The 25,260-nt window shown below is 45.7% G+C and overlaps 1 protein-coding gene across 4 annotated transcripts in view; it reads left to right on the forward strand.

Annotated features, from left to right (window-relative positions):
- The window catches only part of PPT1 (palmitoyl-protein thioesterase 1), a 227,349-nt gene that overhangs the window by 129,811 nt on the left and 72,278 nt on the right, over positions 1-25,260 (forward strand). For all 4 annotated transcript variants that reach the window (XR_011279561.1, XR_011279562.1, XR_011279560.1 and 1 more), the window contains exon 8: positions 12,155-12,226. Coding sequence is in view for 1 of the 4 variants with exons in the window: in XM_069622394.1 (XP_069478495.1) it covers positions 12,155-12,226 (72 nt within the window). In the remaining 3 variants the exon portion in view is untranslated. The remainder of the gene's footprint in view (positions 1-12,154; positions 12,227-25,260) is intronic.

Below are 25,260 nucleotides of genomic sequence, written 5' to 3' on the forward strand. Positions count from 1 at the left end.
TCACTCCTCTCACCACCCAGTGCTTAATTTCACTTCACGCCTTGTGAGGCACCACTTTATTTTAGGACTGATTTTCTATACTGTGGCCTGGTGGACAGATGTATAGAAGGCCATCCTAGGTTTGTGACGGGGACAACTCTTGGAGCTGTAGCTAGACCAGTTCAAGGTAGAAAGGCGAGTGGTCCAGGCTAAGTCTCAAGAGGTGGTGAGCTTGTAAAGGGTCCACAATGAGCACCCACAGTGAAACAGTCAAGAAACACACTTAGACAAACCGGTACAAAAATACTTCTTTACTTATTGCCAAATAACACAATGAAAAATGACTACTAACAGGTAATCCTATCACACAACACCAATAATAGATGCATATACACAATCACTGGAGTAGGGCAAAATACATTTCAAACCCCTGAAAAGGAAGGTATAGATTAGTGTAAGCACTACTGGTCCACAAGTTAAGATCCTAACTTCAGGAGTCCAGGGCCCTCGTTACGTGTCCGGCGGTAGCTGTGCCAGTAAAACCGGTAGGCTTGCCACCGGACTCGTCATTTTTCTGGCGCCTGGCTTCCCGGAATTACCGTGGTATTACGACCCCGCCGTTCCGAGAAGTCAGGCGCAGGAAAAATGGTATTCCCCATTCCCATTTGAGTTCCATATGCCTCAATGAGAATGGGGAAGACGGTAGCACCGGCACCATTCATAGTGGTGCTGGTGCTACCGTCAAAGTCTGCGAGCAGGTGCCGTTCTGCCTGCCAGGTCAGACCTGGCGGGTGGGAGGGCATCTGGCCTGCAAACTTGTACTCTGCTGGTCCCTTAACAACGTTGCTGGAAGGTTGCCGGCACCGTTGTAACCGGACCGGCAGAGTCGTAATGAGGCCCCATGCCTAAGATTTATGGGGTCGTGTGCCCAAATGTTCAGTAACGTTCCATACAGTTTTGTGAAGCTGGAAAAAATGAATTTGTTAGGGGGACTAATTAATCTAACTAATGAACGTGTCCCCAACGTTTGGAGTGCTTGTGCTAACAAGCAATGGCAACGCCAAAGTAATACAAAAGTTTGTAAAAGTTATGAAAACCTTTGAGCGGGAGTTAGGGATGCAGGTAAATATCACTACAACTCACCCCCTCCGATTCTTCATGGGACTTGGCAGGTCGGTTGAAGAGGGTCCAAGGTAGCCTTTCCCGCCCTCAGCCACAGCCCTTGATCCCCCAGGGGTTGCAGGTTCGAGCATTCCTCCGGTGAGTGACTAATGCTGGTGCACAGTTGAAAAATGCATAAGTACTTGATGGTTGGTCTCTCTCAGGACAGGACTGGACGCAGGTAAACAGTTTCGGACGACAGCCACTGATGCACAGCGACACAAAGGGATTCACTTCCCACAGTCAAACTTTGCCTCCTATCTCGGGTCCGCTTGATGCTAGGAGCATAACATTTTACAGAGGTAAGTATTGTTGCACAAGCTGAAGATCCCCCAAGTTGCAGGCCTCAACTCGGAACTGTGACATCTGCAGCACGGTATCCCAAACTCAGAGCTGGTCAGCCAGTGGCCAGTGGGCAGTCCAGGGGCACTTCCGAAGCTCTTCTTCGTAGAACTCTGAGCTGACATCGAGAATGGATGTTCCCTCCACTGCAAGGCTGCAGCTCCTTCGCAGGACTTCTGCAGATCAAGAGCAAGACACGGCTCTTCCAAGACCGCAGCAGAAGTTGGTCACAAGGCCTTCTTCCAACGGTTCTCCTTGCGGGTCTTGCAGCTGGACAGGAGTCTTGGCTCCTTCGGTTCCTTCCAGGATTTCTCTACAGTGGGTGCAGAGGTGGTCTCCTTATCCCAAAAGTCAGGTAAGAGCTGAAGCTCCAACAAGCCAATGACAGATCTGGCACACACACACACACACACACACACACACGCACGCACACCCCTCCCCCCAGCAGTGGTCCAATCAGAACCACTGGCAGCAAACCCTCTTCATACCACTTGGACACACTGAAACCAGTTTGTGGATTGGGACCAGGCACTCCCAGCCCACTTTCTGGCAGCAAACACACATAGCCCGCCAGTAGCCCGTTAAAAAAGCTCTGCTTTCCTGGGCACTGGAAGTCCATATAAGGATTTTAGAAGGGTAAAACATAAGATGGCCAAAGGACAAGCGAAACACCTTGTGGCACGGCCATGTTTGACCACTAGCCACAGTTGGTAGCCAAACACGGTAAACGCAGTAAGGCTTAAACGAAATACACTGCAAAAAACAGCAAAAAGTTACTGCGGCCACCAGCTTGTCCAATTAGGACCTCTAGTGGGTATTACCCAAATTGTTCGTTTACAATTGTTCGAAAGAACAATTGACCGAATTTAAAGGGTCACTATTGACCTTTTCACAATTGACCGCACATATATATATATATATATATCTCGCTTTGGTAATATATATGTATATGGGCGGGTTTGGGTTGGGTGGGGGGTTGCGGGGGGTTACCCCCCGCATATATGTTACAATTGACCTTCACAATTCGGTCAATTGTGAAAAGGTCAATTGTCATTCGAACGGTTGTAATACGAACAATTCGTATACAGCCCTCTAGAGTAACCACAATCCTCTGTACGTTAGTCTAGGGCTAAAACAAAAAGTGTACCCCATTGTACTGCATTGTAAGGTGCATTGTACAATGATAAGTTACCAAAAGTGATAACAAGTTACTAAAGGTATTAACTAAGTAACAAGACTAAGGAAAACCATGTTTCCCAGTACTCACAGCCTGAAGGATATGTCAGTTTCCCCATGAGCAAAAGCCAGTGTAAGGTTTCACTGCACTGCAAAAAGAGCAGGTCAGATACAAAAAGAAAAGCAAAAAGTTTGGAGGTCCATAAAAATGGAAGGAAAGGGATCTCTGTCGGAAGCGGCTGATTTTCTGTGCTTGTTGCTCACACGATTACGTGCAGATCCTTCAGTGCGGCTTGACAGTGACGTGCTTGAGCTAGTGTACAGGTCCTTTCCTCTAACAGGAAGTTTCGGTGTACGGCGTACTGAGAAGTCGAGAAGCCGAGAAGTTGACACCGGAATGGTACACCGCAGCCGAAGCGACTGAAGCAGCTGGAGCCGGAGCCGCGGCATGAACCGCAGCTCAAACGGACACAGCTTCGAGACAGTGAGGTGAAGCGGAAAAGTGTTGGAAGGCCTGTTATCGGTAGGTCTCGAGCTGTGGTGGGCTCGCCATTGTACTGCGGTTGCGCCGCCCGAGTCGCCTGATCTGTTGGTGTCAATACGGGCATCGGACTGAAGGGTACCGAAGGGTACAGGGGAGGAGGAGATTGTGATATTGGGCGAGCTGCAGGTTGGTGATTGGAGTGACCGGAGTTACTTACAGTGGCTCAAGACAACCCAGACAACCCGCCCTCCATCCTCTTCTTATTCTGCACGCCGCAAGCTTCATGCGGTAATTGCAGTTTTGTATTAACTACATATTAACTGCGTATGGTAAGCCCCTTAAAATTGAATTGAAGCAGAGATCTCTAACGTGATTAAACGCGATTAAACTTGAAGGGGCTTGAAGCGGCTTGAAGCTTGCAGCTTGGTTCGCTTGGAGTTGTGTAGTGAAGTGGTTGGTGTGCCAGTGCCAGTAGTAGAGAGATTGTTTGGATTCAGTCCCTTATAATTGCAATTTTTAAATTGTTCAATTACTCCAAGCTCGGGCAAAAAAAAAAAAAAAGAAAGTAAAAAGTGGGGAGACTGTTGGAGATCTTACTCCTTTGATCCCTTTACTTTTTTTGCCTTCCCTATACAGCCATAAAACTGTGAAAAATGTCTCGCTATAATTTAAGGAGTGGACAACATGTTGATGACTTAAGTGCTCCTGAATGGGACGGCTCTTATATTGAAAAGTCCCTGCATGTGGAGGTAAATACCTCAGGTTCACAAATTCCCATTGCCTCAACAAGGAAAAACAACTTAGTTGAGGTACAGGTGCACCAAGAACTGCAAGTCGATAAGACAACAGTGGGAGAAATTCTAAGGCATATAGTAAGAAATACTCCATCCATACAATCGAAAGACTTCACCTTGACATCAACAAATATAAAAGGGACTATCGATTACTATTTTCAGAAATCCGGACAAAATAGCTCAGGTGGTCCCACCTTAAACTCCTCAAGACCTTTAAACCAAAACACCAATTTACAGATAGAGAATGGTCAGTTGGAATTACCCATCTCAGTTATGGATCTCTCAAGGACCCCTAATCATCTGTCAAATTCAGCTCAGAACTTATTATCTCATGAGAAGAGATTGAACTCAACAGTGGCACCGAGAGGGGACTCGGCTGTGTCTGAGGGATTTTCAACAGATCATCCAGTTCAAATGCCAAGCGTGACTCACGGAAGTAAGAGTCAGGACCCCAAAGAAGGGGACTCATCGCTATCAGCTTTGAATTTTGTTCTAAATTCTTTGGTGAAAGTTTTTGATCTCCTGAAAAGAGACGTGCAGACGCACACAGGGATTTTAATGGAAATGACCAAGGATATTGAGCAACTTGAATTCTCAGTGGTAGGCCAAAACAACGTAATAAATTGCTCAGTATTGCCCACGTTAGTAAAAATGGAAGATGGATTCACAAAGCAAAGTGAAGATCTAATTGAAATCAAGCAGCAATTGACTTCTCTGCTGATGGACAACAGGGAGATCAAGGAGTTGTTGTTAAAAATCAATGCAAGAAATATAACAAACCCTTAACAAACCAAGAATTAGTAACTAAATCAGATGACTTACTGCCTGAATCAAGTGTTTCTGTTGATGACACTCATCTATCCGAGTCTGTAATGGAAGAATTTTGCCGATTGGCACAGGTGGCTGATTTAATATTGGAACATCCAACCAAAAATCAAGACGAAATAATTGAGATTTCCGTAGAAGTGTCAGAAAATATAAATACATGGAAGAAGAGTACGCAACAAACTTACAAGAGACGGAGAGAGAAAGGCGGAAAAATCAAAAGCCAAACCATACGTCTTCCAAATCTCGGGGAAGACAAAGAAAAGAAAACAAAAAATTTGAAAAACCCCAGAACAAAAAAATCAAATGTAAACAGTTTTTGTAAAGGGGATTTCCGATTCAGAGAAAATCCTTGAGAATCAAAATGCACCAGATAAAGATGGTAGGAGTAGGAAAGAGCAGAGAACCTCAAGAGTAAACAAGTCCAAAAAACAACAAAGGAAAAAATCTGAAATCGATCGAATCCCAGGAGTAGTGGAAGATGCACAAACGGAAAAAAAATCTATGAGTTCTCAGACAGAAGAAAAAACATCAGACTTGGACAAAAATCGACAGCATCATGACTCGGTAAGATCAAAGATCACAGGAAAGTTGCTAAAAATAGCACCTATATTTTTGCCCAAGTAGAAAAATGTCCCTATAGTACCAAAGCAGACTCAGATGGGTTTAAGAATTGCCCCAATATTTAATTCGACAAGAGCTAACGCTGGAGGTCCAGTTGAATCTGCGAACCCTGTGATTGGTCACTTAGAGGGCAAAAATCATGACCGAATATCTAAATTGGAAATGAATAACCAAGACAAACTGGTAGAGGTTGGAAGAGAAGAGACTGTGATTGTTCCGGCGGGAATTCTATTCTCTGAACCTATAACTGAGAGATCAACAACTCCTCAAGAAGATCCAAACCCGTATGCAATTCACGGACTTTGGTTCACTAACGAGGAAAATCGAAAGTCCGGCATGACACTGAACAGGGGTTCAATCTTGTTATTAGTTAAAAAACTTCCTGAATTGTACTTATTCTCAACAAAAGATATAGAATATGTTCATTTTCCTAATATGGACTGTACAAGTTTAGTTGAAGTCGGATTTGTTTCCAAATTGGGGGTAAAGGCTTTTTTAAACTTGCAAGAAAAATTGCGCGGTTTGGGTCTGGAAGTACACGAGAAACTGCCACCTTATGCCGTAGAAGTGGTTGAAGCTGAGGAACATGAACTAACCCTGGGGAACGGCTCTTTAACGTATGATAACCAGCAGAAAAAAGAAGATGATAACACCAAGGAAGGGTCACAATCGTTATCCTGGCCAATGTTACCAGAAATAATTATGCAAGTTTGTCAGAAGCTGGGTGTAACGCAAGTGTCTCTTTAGTAGTAAAAATTTAAGGATTACCAGTTAGAATTCACGAGGGTCCAGCTCATTTAAAAATAATAAAATGAGAGCGTTGGTATTTGGCAAGAGTGACTTGATCTTACTACAAGAAACTTGGTTAGTAAATACCCCGGAACTCGAAGGCTTTGAATTGATAACACAATCTGCATTGTAAAGCCAAGGGTAGGCCAATGGGAGGTTTACTGATCACCTGTAGAAAGATCTTATTTAAAGAAATTACAACCTTATTTTGTAAACAAGAAGGAATTCTGGTGGTGAGAGCAGTCACTTCCCTAGAAAATGATCAATTCAAGGACATAATAATTATGAACCTGTATTGGAACCCTGTCAGGGAAAAACTTTTGGAGTTTTTAGAATCGATCTCGGCGGCTCTTAGTGATATCAGTATAATATACCCTGGGGCCCATATAGTGGTTGCTGGGGATCTAAATTCGCAATGTATTAAAATTAAATCTAAATGCCATACAGGGAAAACAAAAGAAATAACATCTAATGGTAGAAAGTGGTTGAACTTCTTTGATGAATGGGATTTAAAACTTTTAAACGGATCCATAGAAGGTGATGTACCACCAGCCACAACGTGGGAGAGGGGGCCTTTAGAGTCAACATTGGATTATATGCTTTTATCAACAAATTGCTTTTTGAATTGCACACATTTTTCAGTGGAAGATGGTGGAACAAGTGACCATAAGCGATTAGTCACACAAATAAATTGGCATTGTGGAGGTACAATAGAGATTTGTGGCCATCAAGTGGCTGTCAACGTTCAGAAAAACCGGTTGGTGAAATATAAGAGGGAAGGGGAACGGCTAAATAAAGGCCTAGATGGACTTTATAATTGGGGAGATCCCAAAATTTTATATCAAAATTGTAGTCCGTTATTGTTTCATGATTTCTTATGGTCAATCGATCCACCGCCGAATACCCAGAGGGGTTTTCAACAAATTCACAAACATGGTTTTGATAAAGTAGTTTGGGCAAAAAAACGCGAGACCCAGAGACAGTTAAGACTTGTAAAAAAAAATGGCCAAAAAGTCCATTAGAACTAGCGATAGAAACAAAAAAAATGTAAAACAATTTAATGAGTTGGTCCAAACATCATAGAGAAGAGTTGTGGCAGAAGGACGGGGAAGAAATGTTGTGTGCATTGCAAAATAATTCCTCATGAAATTTTTGGTCACTAATTAACGCACTTCAAACACACCAAGACATTGTTCAAACAAACAATGTGTCAGAAGCGAGTTGGTTGACTCACTTTAGTCAAAAATACCGAGAACCAGCGGGATCCCCAAAATATAAGGGGGATAATGGAAATTGGGGATTGAGTTTTGATAAAGAGGACATTTTGCACTTGATCACAAGATCTTCAGCATCAAGATCCGCGGGCCCAAATGGTTTAACTTATCAAGTCCTTAAAGGAAATGGGATACTGCGGGGAGAAATTCTGTACACTCTGTACAAGGGAGTGATTAATAATAGAATAATTCCATCCTCTTGGAAGACTGCGATTATAATTCCGATTTTTAAAAAGGGGGATCGCAAAAATCCAACAAGTTATAGACCAATTACGATGCTTGATGTGGAGAGTAAGTTGTTCACCAGTCTAATACTTAGAGAACTGGAAACGTGGGCGGGGAAAAATAACATAATCCCCAAACAACAAACAGGGTTCAGAAGAGGTCATTCCACCTCTTTGAACGGTATCATACTTGCCTCGTTAACAAATCATAAAGATAAAAAAAATGCAGGAAGACTCTATGGCGCATTCATTGATCTGTCGAGTGCCTTCGACATGGTAAACCGAGATAAACTTTGGAGTAAAATGGAACAGAAAGGAGCCTCAAACTCTAATCAACATATTAGTAAATCTCCATGAAGGAAACACAGCGAGGATAAGACTAAATACAGCTGGACATTTGTCAGAGTTCATAAGCATAAGTAGGGGAGTCAGACAAGGTTGTATGGTGGCACCATTTCTTTTTAAGTTTTATCTGGGAGATTTTGGGGAGGCCATAGAGTCCTCATCATTGGTAAGTCCAAGGGTGGGATCATTGGCTATAAGATGGCTCATGTATGCAGACGACATAGTCCTACTTGATAGGACTCCTGTCGGTCTGCAAAGATTACTGAGGGCACTCGACTGGTACATGAAATTAAATGACCTGGTGGTAAACCCGGAAAAATCAAGGGTCGTAATTTTTGAACGAAAAGGTCTTAAAGATGATAAATACTGTTGGTCAATTGGCGGTCATCCGATACCTGTGGTAAAAGATGTAATATATCTCAGCATCATTTTGTATGCGGCCCCCACAGTTGGGATGCAGTATGGGGAAATTTTGGCCAAAGGCACACAACTAATAGCTCAAATGAAGAAGATCTCTAGTCTGTATGGTAAATTCTCCATCTTGCCAGTAATAAAGTTTTATGTTGCGAAAGTGATTCCCGTACTACTGTACGGAATTGAGCCAAAACCTCTGTTATGGTCTGTAGACTGGCATAAAATAGAAAGTTATATCTGGAAACAGGTATTAGGTTTGCCTAAAGGACTACATACGGCAACACTTAGATATGAGTTGGGTTTAAAATCTCTCAAGTTTGCAGTCGACTGGAAACTCCTCTCCTTGTATAGATCCATCATCGAGCCTATGACTAACACACTGTTTGAAAATCTTTTGGACAACATGAATCTTGATACCTCACTAACCCTGAGAGAACTTAGAAAGGCAGCAGAAAACCTGTTGATTCATTGTGAATCTGATAAATCTACATTACAAATCCAGTGAAGGTCAAGAAAGCCTTGTCCCTAAGAGATTGGATCTCTACAGGGGATATGGTGAGATCATCTTCCATCCCCAAATCGTTATTTAAGTATAGGAAAAAAACAGGATCTTGTACCGAGGTATCTGACAAAGTTCCCAGATTCAAAAGGAAAACAGAACTTTATGAGAGTATGTCTGAACCTGATTAAGACAGGTTCAGTATTAATAAAATGGGGTATTACTGAAGGAATTCGGAGTTTATGTACGGAATGCTCGGATCCAAGTAAACAAACCTTAGAGCATTTGTTAAGATTCTGCAAAGGTACTTGGGAAATCAGGGTGGAATACTTGGGGAGTTTAGTAGGATCACTTGATCGGCTGCCCTCTGACGCTTTTTGGGAAAGAATGATTGCTGGCTATGAAATCAAATTGACTTTAAATGTTTTAAGAGTATTGCAATTTACAGGTTTTATACCACAAAATTACTGGTAATTTGACTATCTCAATGGATGGGTAAAGTCTTTTTACTATAATTACCTTTGATATTCATTTGTAATGAATATCTATTTAAAACTATGTTAAAATTGCAAGATTGATGAATTGGTTTTAAATGGTACATGATCGAAATATCATTTTGAATTTGTTACATTTTGTAATTGCGATGTTTATATATTTTAATATGTTTCATTTTAAACAAAAAATGTGTAAAAAAAAAAAAAACAAATGTGGTTATATCACAATAAAAAAAAAATAAAGAAAATGGAAGGAAAGGTGCTGAAAACAGAAATCTTTCCTAACATTATACTCCATGCAACTTACAATTGCCAACCTCTTGAGCCTTCCCAGCATCTTTTGTCGTCCTCGGTTCAGTGTCCAGCGTCTTCCTCTCCCTGGCTAGCCCCCCTCCTGCATAGTCCTCTCCCAGGCTGGTATCCCTCCCTCCCGCCTCTTCCTCTCCCCGGCTGGCCTCCCTCCCGCCTCTTCCTCTCCCCGGCTGGCCTCCCTCTCTCCCGCCTCTTCCTCTCCCCGCCTGGCCTCCCTCCTCCCGCCTCTTCCTCCCTGGCTGGCCTCCCTCCCTCCTGCCTCTTCCTCTCCCCGGCTGGCCTCCCTCCCGCCTCTTCCTCTCCCCGGCTGGCCTCCATCCCTCCTGCCTCTTCCTCTCCCCGGCTGGCCTCCCTCCCTCCCGCCTCTTCCTCTGCCCAGCTGGCCTCCCTCCCGCCTCTTCCTCTGCCCGGCTGGCCTCCCTCCTGCCTCTTCCTCTCCCCGGCTGGCCTCCGTACCGCCTCTTCCTCTCCCCGCCTGGCCTCCCTCCTCCCGCCTCTTCCTCCCTGGCTGGCCTCCCTCCCTCCTGCCTCTTCCTCTCCCCGGCTGGCCTCCCTCCCGCCTCTTCCTCTCCCCGGCTGGCCTCCATCCCTCCTGCCTCTTCCTCTCCCCGGCTGGCCTCCCTCCCTCCCGCCTCTTCCTCTGCCCAGCTGGCCTCCCTCCCGCCTCTTCCTCTGCCCGGCTGGCCTCCCTCCTGCCTCTTCCTCTCCCCGGCTGGCCTCCCTACCGCCTCTTCCTCTCCCCGGCTGGCCTCCCTTCCGCCTCTTCCTCCTCCTTGTTGGCCTCCCTCCCGCCTCTTCCTCCCCCCGGCTGGCCTCCCTCCTGCGTCTTCCTCCCCCCCCAGCCAGCCTCCCTCCTGCGTCTTCCTCTCCCCAGCTGGCCTCCCTCCTGCGTCTTACTATTCCCGGCTGGCCTCCCTCCCGCGTCTTCCTCTCCCCGGCTGGCCTTCTTCCTGCGTCATCCTCTCCCCGGCCTCCTGGGCCTCTCTTGTGGTCTCCAGTGTCCTCCTTCAGCTTCTTCTGCACTCTTTGGCATCCTTCTCCAAATTAGCACTTCTAGTCAGTCCTACCACTTTATGCCACAGGCCCTTCCTTTTATAGTGCCTTGACTTTGCCATCCAGCCTCTCTTTGGCCTAAGGGAACTCGGTGTGTCTCCTTGTGCAGCTGACATGGGCTTTGGGTGATGGTCCCCAGCCTGTGGATGAGTTAGAACTTTGATGTGGGACTTTGGTTTGGGAGAGACCCCCATGGACGGTCCCCTCTGCCGCAGGGTGGATTCCCTTAGCGTAACTGGTCGTAGATATGTGAGTGTAGAGACTTAGTGAGCTGATTGGTTGACTGCGTAAATTTGCCTTCCTAGTTCAGGTCCCACTCTTGCCCTCTTTAGGCTTATACATGATTTCTAAAGCTGCTGAGGGGAACTGAGCTCGGGGTTGCTGCCTGCTCTGCAGACTAACCCTCAATCCCCTTTAAAGGGACAGAAGCTTTTAAGGTGGCAACGTGAAATCCCTTGCCTTTCACACATGGCATTGTGGGGGTAGTCATGGGATCCTCCCAATGCTGCAGCGGGTCCAAGCATCCACCTGGCTTATGGTGGCACCAAGGCCATTTGGCGACCCCCGTCGTCCACCCGTAAATTCAGTCAGTGGACCTCGTTGCAGTACCCAGACAGCAACAAGTCTGTCGGGTGCAAAATCACCCTCTCTAGACTGAAGGTGCTCAGACCAAATTGAGAAAGAAGTAACTGTGGCAAGTGACCAGGTGGAGTTACAAGACCCAGACAACCTGACAAATCTTGTGTTTTAGGAAATTGAAAAACCAGCTAGAACAAGATGCCCCAAGTTTCAGAGTGGATTCGCTTTAGCGGTACACGCTAAGCAAACCACACCCCACTCATACACAATCCCTTAGCAAGTGACACAAATGTGCATGCATGGCATGTAAAGACCTCCGCCACATTCCCATTCAGTGACTCCAGAGAGGACCTCAATCAGTCCAATAAACACTATCCCAGAGAATCCTCATAAGCAAGAGCATTGTCTATTGCCCATAATATAATCTCTCCTTTATTCTTTTCTTGAGTTACTAGATGCTCATTCACAGAGTCTGCCATTGGTAGTTTCCTCTCTGCCCGACCAAGGAAGGACAGGGTTTCCTGTCCTGTGGAACTCTTCCAGGTGTTACCCTTTCATTTAAGGACCCTTTAACGTTCAAGGGCACACTGAACACTTGTGCCTGGATACTTGCGCAGGGCAGGCTCTGGGCAAAGTGTAAAAACGGAGACTCTATAACCGTATCCTTCCATGATCCTCCACCCCCACATATCTTACTGGTCCTTCGGTCAGGAAATGCCTGTGCCAAGCTCACAATTCAGGCCCTGTGCCTTTTAACTAAAGCCTGGATTTGTTTCTTTCTTACAGTGGTTCGGCTTCTACAAACCAGGGCAGGCCAAGGAGACTATGTCACTGCAGGAGAGCACACTATACACAGAGGTAAGTGTCCAGATGGGAACTATAAACGCTGAGGCATGGGTGATTTTAACAATTTAGGACATGTAATTCATTAAGTTCCAGAGAGTGTGCTTTGGGTGACGCAGCAGCTGTTCTGTGTGGGGTGAGGCCTTTCCACCCTAAACAAATTGTATTTGTGTAGGAAAAATACTCTAGTTCTGTCTGACCCAGTAATCACATATATATTTAAACCATATAACTCTTCCTTTTTTATTAAGTACAACAGTTGCTGCAACCTCTTTACTTGAATACACTCCCACTAGAGCCCACACGCCGCCTAGATAGTTCTACAACCAAGTAATATAGGAAGTCGTGCAACAGTTTCCATATTCATGATACATTTATCTTCACTCCACATGTAAGACAAATGATCTCCTATTCTAGTATGAAACGCTTGTGTGCCAACAGTTCTTCTTATCTAAAGAACCAAAAATATCCTTAGATCCCTTAATCTAAGGGAAAACCCAATCTTTTTCCTTAGTTACACCTTTTTTATGTATCTCTGAACAATGTCGCAAATGCACTCCTTGTTACTAAACAAATATATTCTTTCCAATCTTTCAACTAAAATGTTTTATCCTGATTTCCCTTTAAATTTTACCAACAATCCATTCTGTCTGAAGTTGCCAAATTTGACGCCTCACAATTTGTCAAACAATAAATTCTGTTCAAAGTTTTAAAAAATTGCCAATTGTCATTGCCTACTGCGGACACGTGTTTACCTCTTCGATATATTCATTAATCTAGATCGAACAATGAGCTTCTTCAAGGCAATCTGTTGACAGTACCTGTCGCACTGTTTCGTTTTGACTGTGTTGCATCCAGTCAGTTCATTCGTTACATTTTTCGTTATTCTCCACTTCACATTGTTTGTTGACCCATAACCTGATCATAACACTTAGACCAGGTGATGGTTAGGAAGTGTATATTAATGTCGTACAAGAAAATAGGATTCTGAGAGCCAAATGGATGCTCATCAGAAGAGAATATTGAGTAGGCCAGGAAGCGGGAGTATCCATAGTTAAGAAAGCTAAACAGACCTATACGAATCGGCGACTAGCCTATCGTGCTATGCTTTATCAAAAGGACACAGAAACGATGCAGGAGTTACTTCGGTCTACTGATTCTGCTCTCTTTCTGGAGAGTAATTGACCAAGTTGGTTTAAGCCAATCAGAAAAACAACTTAACCCTGTAAGTGATTTTTCTTGTGTTGAGCACTTTCATAATGTTTTTGGTACGTTAGAGGGAATAGTGGTGCCCCAATTGGGGCTTCTCCTCTTGATTATGTGATTGGAGGTTGGCCTCTGGCCATTGACGAGTACAAAATTCGAATCTCTATTTTGAAGCTTAAAAACTCTAGGGCCCCCGGCCCTAATGGCTTAGCCAACGTTGTTCTGAAGCAGAACCCTGACCAGTGGCCCGGTATACTTAAAATTCTGTTTGATAAGGTATGTGTGACACAGAAAATTCCGACATCATGGCAGCAGTCTGTTCTTGTTACGGAATACAAAAAAGGAGATGATCTGTTGCTGGAAAATTACAGACTGCTGTCATTAGACATCACGGGCAAAATATTCTCCTCTTTTGTACTGACGGCTCTCCAGGCATGGGTGGAGGAGGCACAAGTGTTAACATTCACGCAGACAGGGTTTTCGCACAGAGTGCTGCACGTTGCATAACTTAAGGATTTTGGATTCCTTTTTTAGGGGCGCGATGGAGCCTGGGGGACCCACATTATACTTCATCTTTGTGGATTATCGAGCGGCCTTTGACAGGGTCAACCGAGAGAAGCTTGGGTGCACAATGGTATCATGAGGGTGCCCGAAATGGCTTGTTAATATTCTAAAAGGTCTACACACAAATATGCAAGCATGGGTGCGATTGAATGACCAATGGGGACTGTCTGCCCCGATTACGATATACAAAGGAGTAAAGAAGGGTTGCACGATCGCGCCACTGCTTTATAATATATACATGTCTGATCTCCCCACGTGATTTGTCTCAGGCATCGCTGTTGCCCTGACAGAGGTGGGAGGTCTGTTCACTGCATTCTCTATGCCGACGACCTAGTGATGCTAAACTCTACTTATAAATATGCGGCTGAAAACAATCTGAGTATTAACATGGGGAAGACTAAGTTAATGGTGGCGCCCCACAAAAGGGTGAAATGCCCGAGTTAAGGTTGACTGCGTGGCATCTTACCCATATTTGGGATTAGAAATGGGCGACTGTAGATCTTACATGCACGTAAGAAGCTAAGATGGTTAAGGCTCGACATATGGCTCACTTAAATGGCATTTATTTCGCAAAACAAACGGCGGGTTTCACTGGAGGGGATAATTACCTTATGCAGTCAGCGTTTTTACCCCATGCTGCTCTACGGCTTAGAGGCATTGGCCATGGGGACTTACATTGGTTAGATACCATAGAGGGTTGCTTTTGGAAACAAAGTTTGAGGTTGTGCCCCTCAGCTACAGTTGAATACCTCAGATTAGACCTGGGGTTGGTATCCCTTAAGGGCCAGATGCTGACCAGACGGGGACTACTGCACTTGAAAATCAACTCCGTGCCAAAATGTCAGCTACTTGCCCTGCTGGGGACTGGCCAGGGACCCAGCCTCAGATACTGGGAAGAGAAGTTAAATAGATTCATCGCCAAGTTATATGAGAGTATTGGATGGTGTCCCGGTTTTAAAAGAGGAACGAGGTACTCGTTTTAAAACATATTTTTAAACTCAAATTGAAGCAATGGGATTGGATAAAGAACAATGCCCAACTTGGCTACTCTACGTTCCAATACCTATGTCTCATGTGTGGTGCACCGATTTCTCCACCCCCCAAAGATACCTAAGGCAGTGCCCTAACCCAGCAGTGCAGAGATTTATATTAAGGTTGCGGATAAATCCGTTGCCACTGTTTATTTTTCGTGGTGCATAATTTGAGATACCCGTGCAAAGCATCTCTTCACCGAAGGTGCAGCATTGGGCAATGCATGACTACATGACTATTTGGGGCAGTTTTATACACAATTATGAGTCATTAAAGCAGGAAGCTTTTTGGACCTACTACTGTATTAATACTGAGACTGACAGTGTGCATATTGCCCTGCCCCGCTGGCGGTGTAGCGTCATAAATTGCCTACCTAATACCAATTGATTTTGATGGGGCCAGGAGAGGATGAGTTAATTATTGCTTATTTTAAATGTAATTTATTATCTATTGCTTTTATATTTTATACATATTATACATTTATTGTTTGAAATGTATATGTATGAATGATTATTGTGATTTTTAGAGGGTTTTTGTACACACACTAGCCGTGTGATTTTAAAACGTGATATTAAGAATTGGATAGGAGTGTATAAACAACATTTTATGAATTGTGACACTGTGTGTATAGTATGAATATCGATTGATTTTATTTGTGTATTTTTTGATCTCTGATTTTTGTGATTTATTTATAGTCGGTTGCAAAAGAACTTTAATAAATCATGTTTTTGGGCAGGTAGTTCAAGATGATTTTAAGAGGTTGAGGGGTGGAGAGGTAGTGAGTGGCATCTGGTCTTTGATCAAGAGTGTATACAAACAATCGTAATGCCTATTAATAGTTCCAGGGTGCCTGGTCCAACTAGGCTTTGCTATATTGTTTACAAGGACAACCCTAGGGTTTGGTCCACTACACTTGCAATCTTGTTTAAACAAATAGTGGAAGATAAGACTTTGCCCAGTTCCTGATAAATGGCGTTTGTAGTACCGGTTTACAAAAAAGGGACCGCTCCAACCCGGAAAATTATAGTCTAATCTCAACCCTAGAAGTGCAGAGCAAGGTTTTTGCTGCTCTATTAAATCATCTAGAACATTGCACCCATGAGGTGGGTGGGCCACTGAAATGGCAACCTGCTTCCAGGAAAAATCATGGCACCAATCTGAATGGCTTGATTTTAAGAACTATTCAGAAGCAAGCTTGGAGCTAAATAAATCATTGTGTGAATATAGTAACTATTGATCTTTCGGCCCGTTTGATAAAGTCGATAGAAACCTCTTATGCGCCAAATTAGCTAGGTGGAATATTCTGGTGGGTCTATTGCGTTTTATTACTGGTCTACATAATCACAAAAGCATACAGGTGAGATTAGACCCACAAGGTTCACTATCTCGAAAGAATCCTACATATTCTGGGGTTAGGTAGGGGTGTATTTTAGCAGCCTGCCTTTTTTAATCTTTGTTTCCGATGTTGGCGAGTCCTTGGAGAAGGAGGCTTTTATTTCGCTCAAGTTAGATCTTACACCATAAGGTTTGCAGAGACTCTCAATGTTTTTTGTGAAATGTGCAGAGAGCAACTCTTTATCACTCAATTCTAAAAAAGGAAAGTATTGCAGTGTACAGCCAGGCATAACATGACCTACTTCCCATGGTGGACTGACGAGGAGAAATTCGAGAGAGTGATTATTTTTATTTATTTGAGTTTTCCCATATTTGAAAAACCTTGCAAATGCAGATGAAAGGATTGGCTGCCTGCTAGAGCTGTTGGGCTTGGTAACCAATTTTGCAAGATAGGCAGCATATGTAGCAAGTGTCCCTGAAACTCTATGAAGGCAAGATAGTTCCTAAATGAGTGTATGGCATAGACCCTTTAGACCCCTGGATCTTAGACTCTCGGCCCCAGATGGAAGCTCTCATTTGGAGGAGGGTTCTCAGACTTCCGAATTCAATCTCTGAAAGACCTTATATAATAAATGCATTGTCCTTGTTATCAAGTGACTCGAATCCGGCGTTTTAAACTATTCTTCCATTCATTGTCGTTTATCGACGTAGAACATTTTCAGAGGAGATGTTTGAGTGGTCGAACAACTTCTGACATGATTTCGGTGGTGGGTTTTATCAAGATTTTAAGTCTGTATTATAATGGCTCCAAACGGTATCATAGATTGTTATTTGTATTTTTGTGTAAGTGCTTTTAATTATGTATTTGAAACAATGTATTAATATGGTCGCAGTAGTTGTGTGTATATTTATGGGAGTTTTGATTTATTTTTTTGGTTTTAAATATTTATAATGAAATGAAAAGATTTCTTACTGATTGGTTAAAAATAACCTTTAACAAAATATAATACAATCACAATAAAATGAAATAAAATAGCCCCATATGAGGTGCTTGCGTGCCATGGCATCCATGTCCAGAGATGCATAAGGAAGGTGCAACTAAGGAAAAATAATTCGTTTTTTCTTTGGAGTAAGGACTTCTAAGGATCTTTTGTTTCCTTAGAAAATAAGAACAACTGTTGGCACACAAAGTTTCATACCAGAATGAGATAATCATTTTTCTTACATGTGGAGTGAAAATGAATGTCTCCTGAATATGGAAATGGTTGCTCCCTTCCTATATTACATGGTTGTAGAATTATCTACGTCGACCATAAAATAGGCTGTACTATGGGAGAGATGCTTTGCATTATAGTCTCTCTGCTGTGTGCACTGGGACGAGTGAGAGCACAGCAGGAGGAACAGTATTCCTGAGTACTGCGACGAGTGCGACTACTATGTGCTTGTGAACACTTCCTTTGTGTTTGGTGCTCGGGTTGTCTTTTCCCCTTGCTGAGGCTGTGAGTGTTGCTCCAGGGTGTGCAGTAATCACAGGGGTTTTGTTCTGTCGGTTTAGGGGGTGGCCATTCACTGAGTGTTAGGGAAACCTTTGGACACACCTCTGGTGATTTTACAATGGCGTGCAGTATCGGTGGGCCAGGCAGAGGATTGCTGCAGTGCATGAATGCCTTCATTGTTGTCCTTTGCTATGGGGTTTCGGTAGTTGTTGGCAGTGGTGATGGGTCATCTGTTCTTGAGCTTGGCGAGGTCTCCACCAAGTCTTTTCTTGTTTTCTGATGGTGCTGGCACTGTTCTTGAGGATGACGGTCCCTATTTCCAGAAAGTCGTATTACACACCAAGGAGGGAAACCGTAGCGCCATGCAGGGACGTAATGTGTATCTTAAGCAGGAGTGTAATAAATAGATTGAAAGATCCTTAACAAATCAGGGAAAGTCACCAAAACCAAATGCAGGGCAAGAACTCCAGAGACCCTAGAGTCACCGTAGAACAAGCATTGGCCATGGCAAGAGTGGTTTCGTGTAGGCATGGGAAAGGCACTTGCCAAGCATTGCCGTAGTGTTATTATCTGGCCATTGCATAGCTCTCAACTCACACGCTTTTGGCGGGTGTCACCCGCCTTGTAAAAGGCTGACTCACCCGCCAAGCCTCCAGCACTCCCATTCATTTCAATGGGCGTCTCACCTGCCAAAAACAAAATCGGGTGATTTCACCCGCCTTTGCGACACAACTGGTTGAGAGCTATGCCATTGATGGTAGTAGCTGCAACATGGTGCGAGTACCTGAGCATCTAATAGCAATGCTGGCAAATGTCTAATACCTCTACACAAGCCAAAACTGCTGTTGGCTTTGCCAAAGCTTGATTTTTGTGAAGGACACACAGAGTGCTTATGAATAGAGTGGCTGAAGGCAGACCTGGTTAATTTCTTTTTTTGCTGAAGAGCAGGGAATCTCTACTCTCTGGAACGGGGAATTACCCAATGACCGTATACTGAAGAGAAGAACCAGAGGGCATCATTTTATAGAAAAGTATCACACATTTTTATTTAAATTGATACAAAATTATTAGAGTAAAAAATCCTGGGTGCATCAAGAGCTACAATTCAATGCAGATAAAATCAGAACTGTGACAACGTACAAAACCGGGGTGACGGCTCATGCGCGCCCATGAATCAGGCAATCTATCCGTCACCAATTCAACCCTCATGTTTATACAACACACTACCGATAATTTCATCTTGACATCAATCAATCACCATAATCAACAAATTGCATCTTCATTTTTCTTTTTTTTTTTTCTCTGTCTTGGAATGGGTCTAAGTAGTTGCCAAATGGAGCACAGTCGCAATTTCCAAGACTACAACAGGACCGACGGGTTTCGACGTATTGGTGTTGTCTCGCCTCGTCTTTACTGGAGACGGATGGTTGCATTCGGATAGATTGCCTGACTGATGGGTGCGCATGAGCTGTTGTCACCCCCGTTTTGTACTTTGTCACAGTTGTGATTTTATCTGCATTGAATTGTTGCTCTTTTGATTCTGCCAGGATTTTTCCCTCTAGTAATTTTATATCGATGTAAATACATATTTGTGATACTTTTCTATAGAATTATGCCCTCTGGGTTTTCTCTTCCGTGTACTGGCAGACCTGGTTAAGCCATTTGTATTACACCAGTGGCGGATTTACAGTTCAAATGAAGTCAAACTTTCAGAAGAATGCTTTAAAAACATTGGCATGCACATTTAAAGCTCGATGTTTGATTGCACGGCTTGATGCACCTAGCTTAAAGAGATCCTTGGGTGGGGAGGGGCAGGAAGAGGGTGGGAATAGGCTTAGAGGTTAACATGGCCATGGTCAGTCGGTGGGTGGGTAAATAACCAGATTACAAGCTTTGTGTCACTCCTCAAATGCCATTTCTCCCTAGCTGGACTCTAATGCAATATGTTCAGTCTATAGCTGGTGCTTTAGCGCCACCCAATGGCCAAAACTAAAAATGCCACCATCCAGGTAATTCAATCCATCTCAGTTTATTGTGAATAAATATAACCCATACAATACAGCATATAAAAAACATCTTAAACATTATAACAACCAACAATTGAACAATGCTATTCTGCATTTTAAAAATACTTACATTCAATACAAAGGTGACACTGACGTTTAGTCACATGTTATAAAAGGTAGCGGCTTATCATGGCTCTATATCTACTCATTGGTCCTTCTATTCCTGATCTATGATGCTGCTCTAACCCACAAAGCTTCTCTAAAGAAAGAAGTGCCGGGTGGCATTACCTCAAATGTCTGTTCCGTTTTTAACATCCGGCGTCCCCCGGGGAGCAGGTGAGTCCCCTGAAGCCCCCCGCCCTCTGTAAAATCCTGGGCCTTGTCTTTGGTGCCCCCGTGCCCCCTGCGTGCTTGCTTGAAGCTCCGGCTTCCTCCCTGTGCTAAACCCCGCCTTCCTACCCTCCCCCGCCCGCGATTGGCTAGTTCCCTGGCCTTAATTGTTCCTCCTAGGGCAGCCCTCTGCCCCTTGCAGCCCCTTGGGCTAAGGGCCCCCAGGCAAAGGGCGGCTCCTACATTGGCAGCTTCAAGATGTGTCTGCAGATGTCTGCAGGGAAAGCAAAGGATGTCAGACACCAACAAAACTGAGTGTGGAATGGGTGGGGTGTAGAGCAATCACTCTACTCCAGAAAGCCCCCGCCACTCTACCTTACCTTCCATAGGGGAAACTGCCATAGAATTGCACCTTGCATACCTAGAGAGAATTTGTGACCACCAGCCTAAATCCATTCTTGGCTGTACTGTAAATGTTGCATTCCACTACACACTAACGTAATACCCAATGTTAACTATTGCCACACATATAGAAAACGGTCAAGATTACCCTGCGTCACCTTTTCAGACAGGTGTAACAATGTTAGCATGTGCCACACTTAGATGGAATTCTTAGCTTTGGCTGGCGTTGCATCTAGATAGAAATGTGAATGTTATCATGTGCCACACTTAGATGGAATTCTTAGCTTTGGCTGGCGTTGCTTCTAGATAGAAATGTGAATGTTAGCATGTGCCACACTTAGATGGAATTCTTATCTTTGGCTGGCGTTGCTTCTAGATAGAAATGTGAATGTTAGCATGTGCCACACTTAGATGGAATTCTTATCTTTGGCTGGCGTTGCATCTAGATAGAAATGTGAATGTTAGCATGTGCCACACTTAGATGCAATTCTTAGCTTTGGCTGGCGTTGCATCTAGATAGAAATGTGAATGTTAGCATGTGCCACACTTAGATGCAATTCTTAGCTTTGGCTGGCGTTGCATCTAGATAGAAATGTGAATGTTAGCATGTGCCACACTTAGATGCAATTCTTAGCTTTGGCTGGCGTTGCATCTAGATAGAAATGTGAATGTTAGCATGTGCCAAATCAGTTTTAGTTTTGTTTCTGAACTGTCTTTCTACTAGTAGCCAATCACTGTTCTCTGGGTCATACTGCCCCCAGCCAATGACTGCCCTCTACCTAAGCCTCTCCTCTGGCAGCCATCTTCAGATTTTTACCACACGTTCAAGTGTTGGGAGTCCTTGTGCTTTAGCTCTCAAGCTTTTACTGCATTTTGCGTTTTTTTTCCAAGAGTTTATGCTTATATTTTGGGTCAATCGAGCCTCAAGCTCCACCAGTTCTACTTCCAATCAACGGGAACCCGTTTTCAGAACTTTCTACGCCCCTCAAGGAAATTATTTCATCGAGTTTCCATTTCTCAGAGCATTCCAGAAGATCTTGAGGCCTAACCCGCGTGGTCATGGCCCAGGACAAAGGAAGCGTGACGCCTGTTGGACCCAAGTTGTTCAGGAGCTGCCCTGGATGTGGGCTATAGAAAGTCTTTAAGGAGGATGAGCACTCTCGGTGCCTCTACTGTCTTCAAGACGACAAATCGCACGTGGAGAAGGACTGTGCGTTTTGTAAGAACATGTCCGAAAGGACAATAAGGGATCGTCGTACTCGACTCGCCAACTGGCTGGAGAGGAAGAGCCCAGCAGCAGGTGAGAAGAGGAAGAAGTCCGAGCGGTCTTAGAAGACCTTTGAGGGGGCTCCGGCGATGGGGGCCCAACAAAAGACAAAGCACAGCGAATCCGCGGGCACAGGGAGCGCCGATCGGTCTGGCTCCTCGACTCGAAGAGGAAATCAGGGAACCAGGGTAAGCTTCGGGAGAAGTCCCAGTCGATCCCGATGGAGACAGCCGAGGGGGAGCGAGGCAGTGACCCTCCCTCCAAGGTGAAGGCCTCGGGCATGCCCAAAGTCGCGAAGGCCCATATTTACCCGGCTAAAACCTCGATCGAGGGAGTCGTGGCGGCCCTGGCGAAGCCTGCGGAGGCTACCCCAGTGGAGACGACCTCTGGGCCTAGAGTTTCCCTGCCACCGCAGAGCGAATCTTCTTTTCAACCTATCGATAAGACCCCTGTGAAACCCCAGGTGGAGAAAGAGGGGGGGGGGGCCTGGTGGCCATTACGGACACAGATACCTCCTCTGAAGAGGAGCTGGCTGGCGTCGCAAAGATCCTGAACAAGAAGTTCGAGGTGGTCTGCTACTATGGGAGGGATCCCGACGAGGCGGACAAACAAAGCGACGGTGGTGCCGATGAGGAACCACGGGCCGTGTAGGGAACGGAGGATCCTACTCCCCAACCGTTGCTTCCGTCGCAACCGGTGCCTATGCCACAAGACAACTCCGGAGCGATCTTGAGGGCTATTCAGGCCTTGTGTACAGAGATAAGGACAAGGTTGCCCTTACCCCCAGCGGACGATTCAGCAGAGCCTGGACCGTTGGAAAGCCCACCAAGCAAGCGGAGGAGAACCCATCCCTCTCCTCCTTTCCAGCCTTCACCCCCTTCCCCTTCCTCCGAGGGATGAGACGGGAACGGAGACGGCGATGACGGGGACGGATGACGACGGGGGCGACGACGAAATGGACCTTCCATCACCACCTGCTCGGGCCTCCCCTCCCGACGAAATTGGCTCCTTTCACGCCATGATCGCCAGGGCATCTGAGCTCTTCCAGCTCTGCCCCGAAGAGCAGAAGAAGGAAGGTTTCCTCTACCAACGGCGTGATGCCAAGAGGAAGACTGTCCTCAAAGTTCCATTGCTGGACGACATCTGGGACGAGGGGCTGGTGCTCCTGAAGAACCTGTCCACGGCTCCTCTGAAGAGGGACCGGTATGAGAAGAAGCACCGGGTCCCGGACTCCACCACTATGTGCCTTAGGGCACAGCCGTCCCCGGATTCGGTCGTCTCTGCGGCGGTCAAGAAGAAAGCGGCGTGGGCGACGGCTTCAACTTCAACTTCCCCTCCGGACGGCGAGGGGAAGAAACTGGACGCCATGGGATGGCGGGTCATCTCGTTGGCGGCAACGACTATTAAAGCGGCCAACGCCCTTGCGATTGTGGCACACTACAACAGGGAGCTATGGTTTAAGATCGCTCACCTGCTGGAATTCCTCCCGGACGACAAGAGGGCTGAGGCCCTGGAAATCCTACAGGAAGGCGAGGTGGCTTCGGACCAAGCCATTACGGTGGCCACTGACATCTCTGACACTGGCTTTCGCCAGATGGGCAACAGCGTTTGACTTCGTCGGCGCGGCTAGCTCAAGGCCACCGACTTCCGCCAAGACGTGCAGACCAGGGTTCTGGATATGCCCTTCGATGGGAACAACCTGTTCGGCAAGACAGTGGACGAGTCACTGCAGGGGCATCAAGGCGGACACCGAGACGGCTAGGGCCTTGAGTGTTCTTCAACGACGACGGCCGTCCTTTCGGAACTCCAGAGGCAAGCAAGGTGCCTACAAAGGATTTGGTGGCGTTTCCTTGTCGTACCGCCAAGCGGCCCGCTCCTCATCGCAGGAAGCCTACAGAGGATGCAGCAAGACAGGAGGATCTCGTTGTCGTCGCTAAGGAGGCCAAGGTGGCAAGACCGTGGCCAAGCAGGACTGAACCGGATGTGGCGTTGGGCCCCCACCCAAGCACCCCGGTGGGAGGCCGCCTGGCAAAATTAGTCCACGTGTGGGAGTCCATCTCCGACCGTTGGGTGCTAGATGCCCTGGCCCACGGGCACACCCTGGAATTTCAGAGAAAGTGTCCCTGCATACCACCCATGGCCAGGAAGGAAAACCACGTCCCACAACTACTTCTGGAGGTACGAGCGATGCTAAGGAAGGGAGCCATAGAACTTGTCCCAAAAAAGCTCCGGGTCTCCGGAGTATACTCACGGTATGTCCTCGTCCGGAAGAAGACTGGTGGTTGGCGACCCATCCTGGACCTTCGTCGTCTAAACAAGTACATCAAGTCTCAGAAATTCCGGATGGTCACCCTCCAGCACGTGCTGGGACAGCTGGAAGGAGGCGATTTCCTATCGTCGCTGGACTTGGAGGATGCCTACTTCCACATCCCCATTCTAAAGGGACATCGCAAATTCCTATGATTCGTGGTCCAGGGACGGCATTACCCGTTCAAAGCCCTTCCCTTCGGGTTGAAGTCGGCATCCAGGGTATTCACCAAATGCCTGGCACCAGTGGTGGTGACTAGTAAAACGGCATTTGTTTTGCAGAACATGTTACATTAATTGAGGTTTGACTGAATCATCTGCCCAGAGGGAACATTTCTAGTTGGAATGTCCCTGTGAAGCTTATTCAACTAAACCGCATAATCGAGGAACAAAGGAATGTGGCCGGCTTGACACTGCTGGAAGAATAAGCAAAGGAAACCTGCTGAAGGCACTATAACACACCAGGTCATTTGGCATAGAACACTCAAGCTCATACAGGTTACATTGGATGAATGATTTGCAGCCACTGCTGATAATAATGCACCTTTTTCTGGGAAATGGCAGCATCAGACCCGAATCACGTATGGAAGCACCAATTAGAGCCTGATGTATGGAGGAGGCATCAACTCTACCCTAATAGCACCCCCAACTGACTGCAGGTACGGTGCACCCTAATAGCACCCCTGACTGACTACTGACTGCAGTTACGGTGCACGCACCCCCGACTGACTGCAGTTACGGTGCACCCTAATAGCACCCATGACTGACTGCAGGTACGGTGCACCCTAATAGCACCCCTGATTGACTACTGACTGCAGTTACGGTGTACGCACCCCCGACTGACTGCAGTGACGGTGCACCCTAATAGCACCCATGACTGACTGCAGGTATGGTGCAGCCTACTAGCACCCCCGACTGACTGCAGGTACGGGGCACCCTAATAGCACCCCCGACTAACTACTGACTGCAGTTACGGTGCACGCACTCCCGACTGGCTGCAGTTACGGTGCACCCTAATAGCACCCCCGACTGACTTCTGACTGCAGTTACGGTGCACCGTAATAGCACCCATGACTGACTACAGGTACGGTGCACCCTAATAGC

The sequence above is a fragment of the Ambystoma mexicanum genome, chromosome 11, assembly GCF_040938575.1.
Source record: "Ambystoma mexicanum isolate Mex_15411 chromosome 11, UKY_AmexF1_1, whole genome shotgun sequence".
NCBI classification, from domain to species: Eukaryota; Metazoa; Chordata; class Amphibia; order Caudata; family Ambystomatidae; genus Ambystoma; species Ambystoma mexicanum.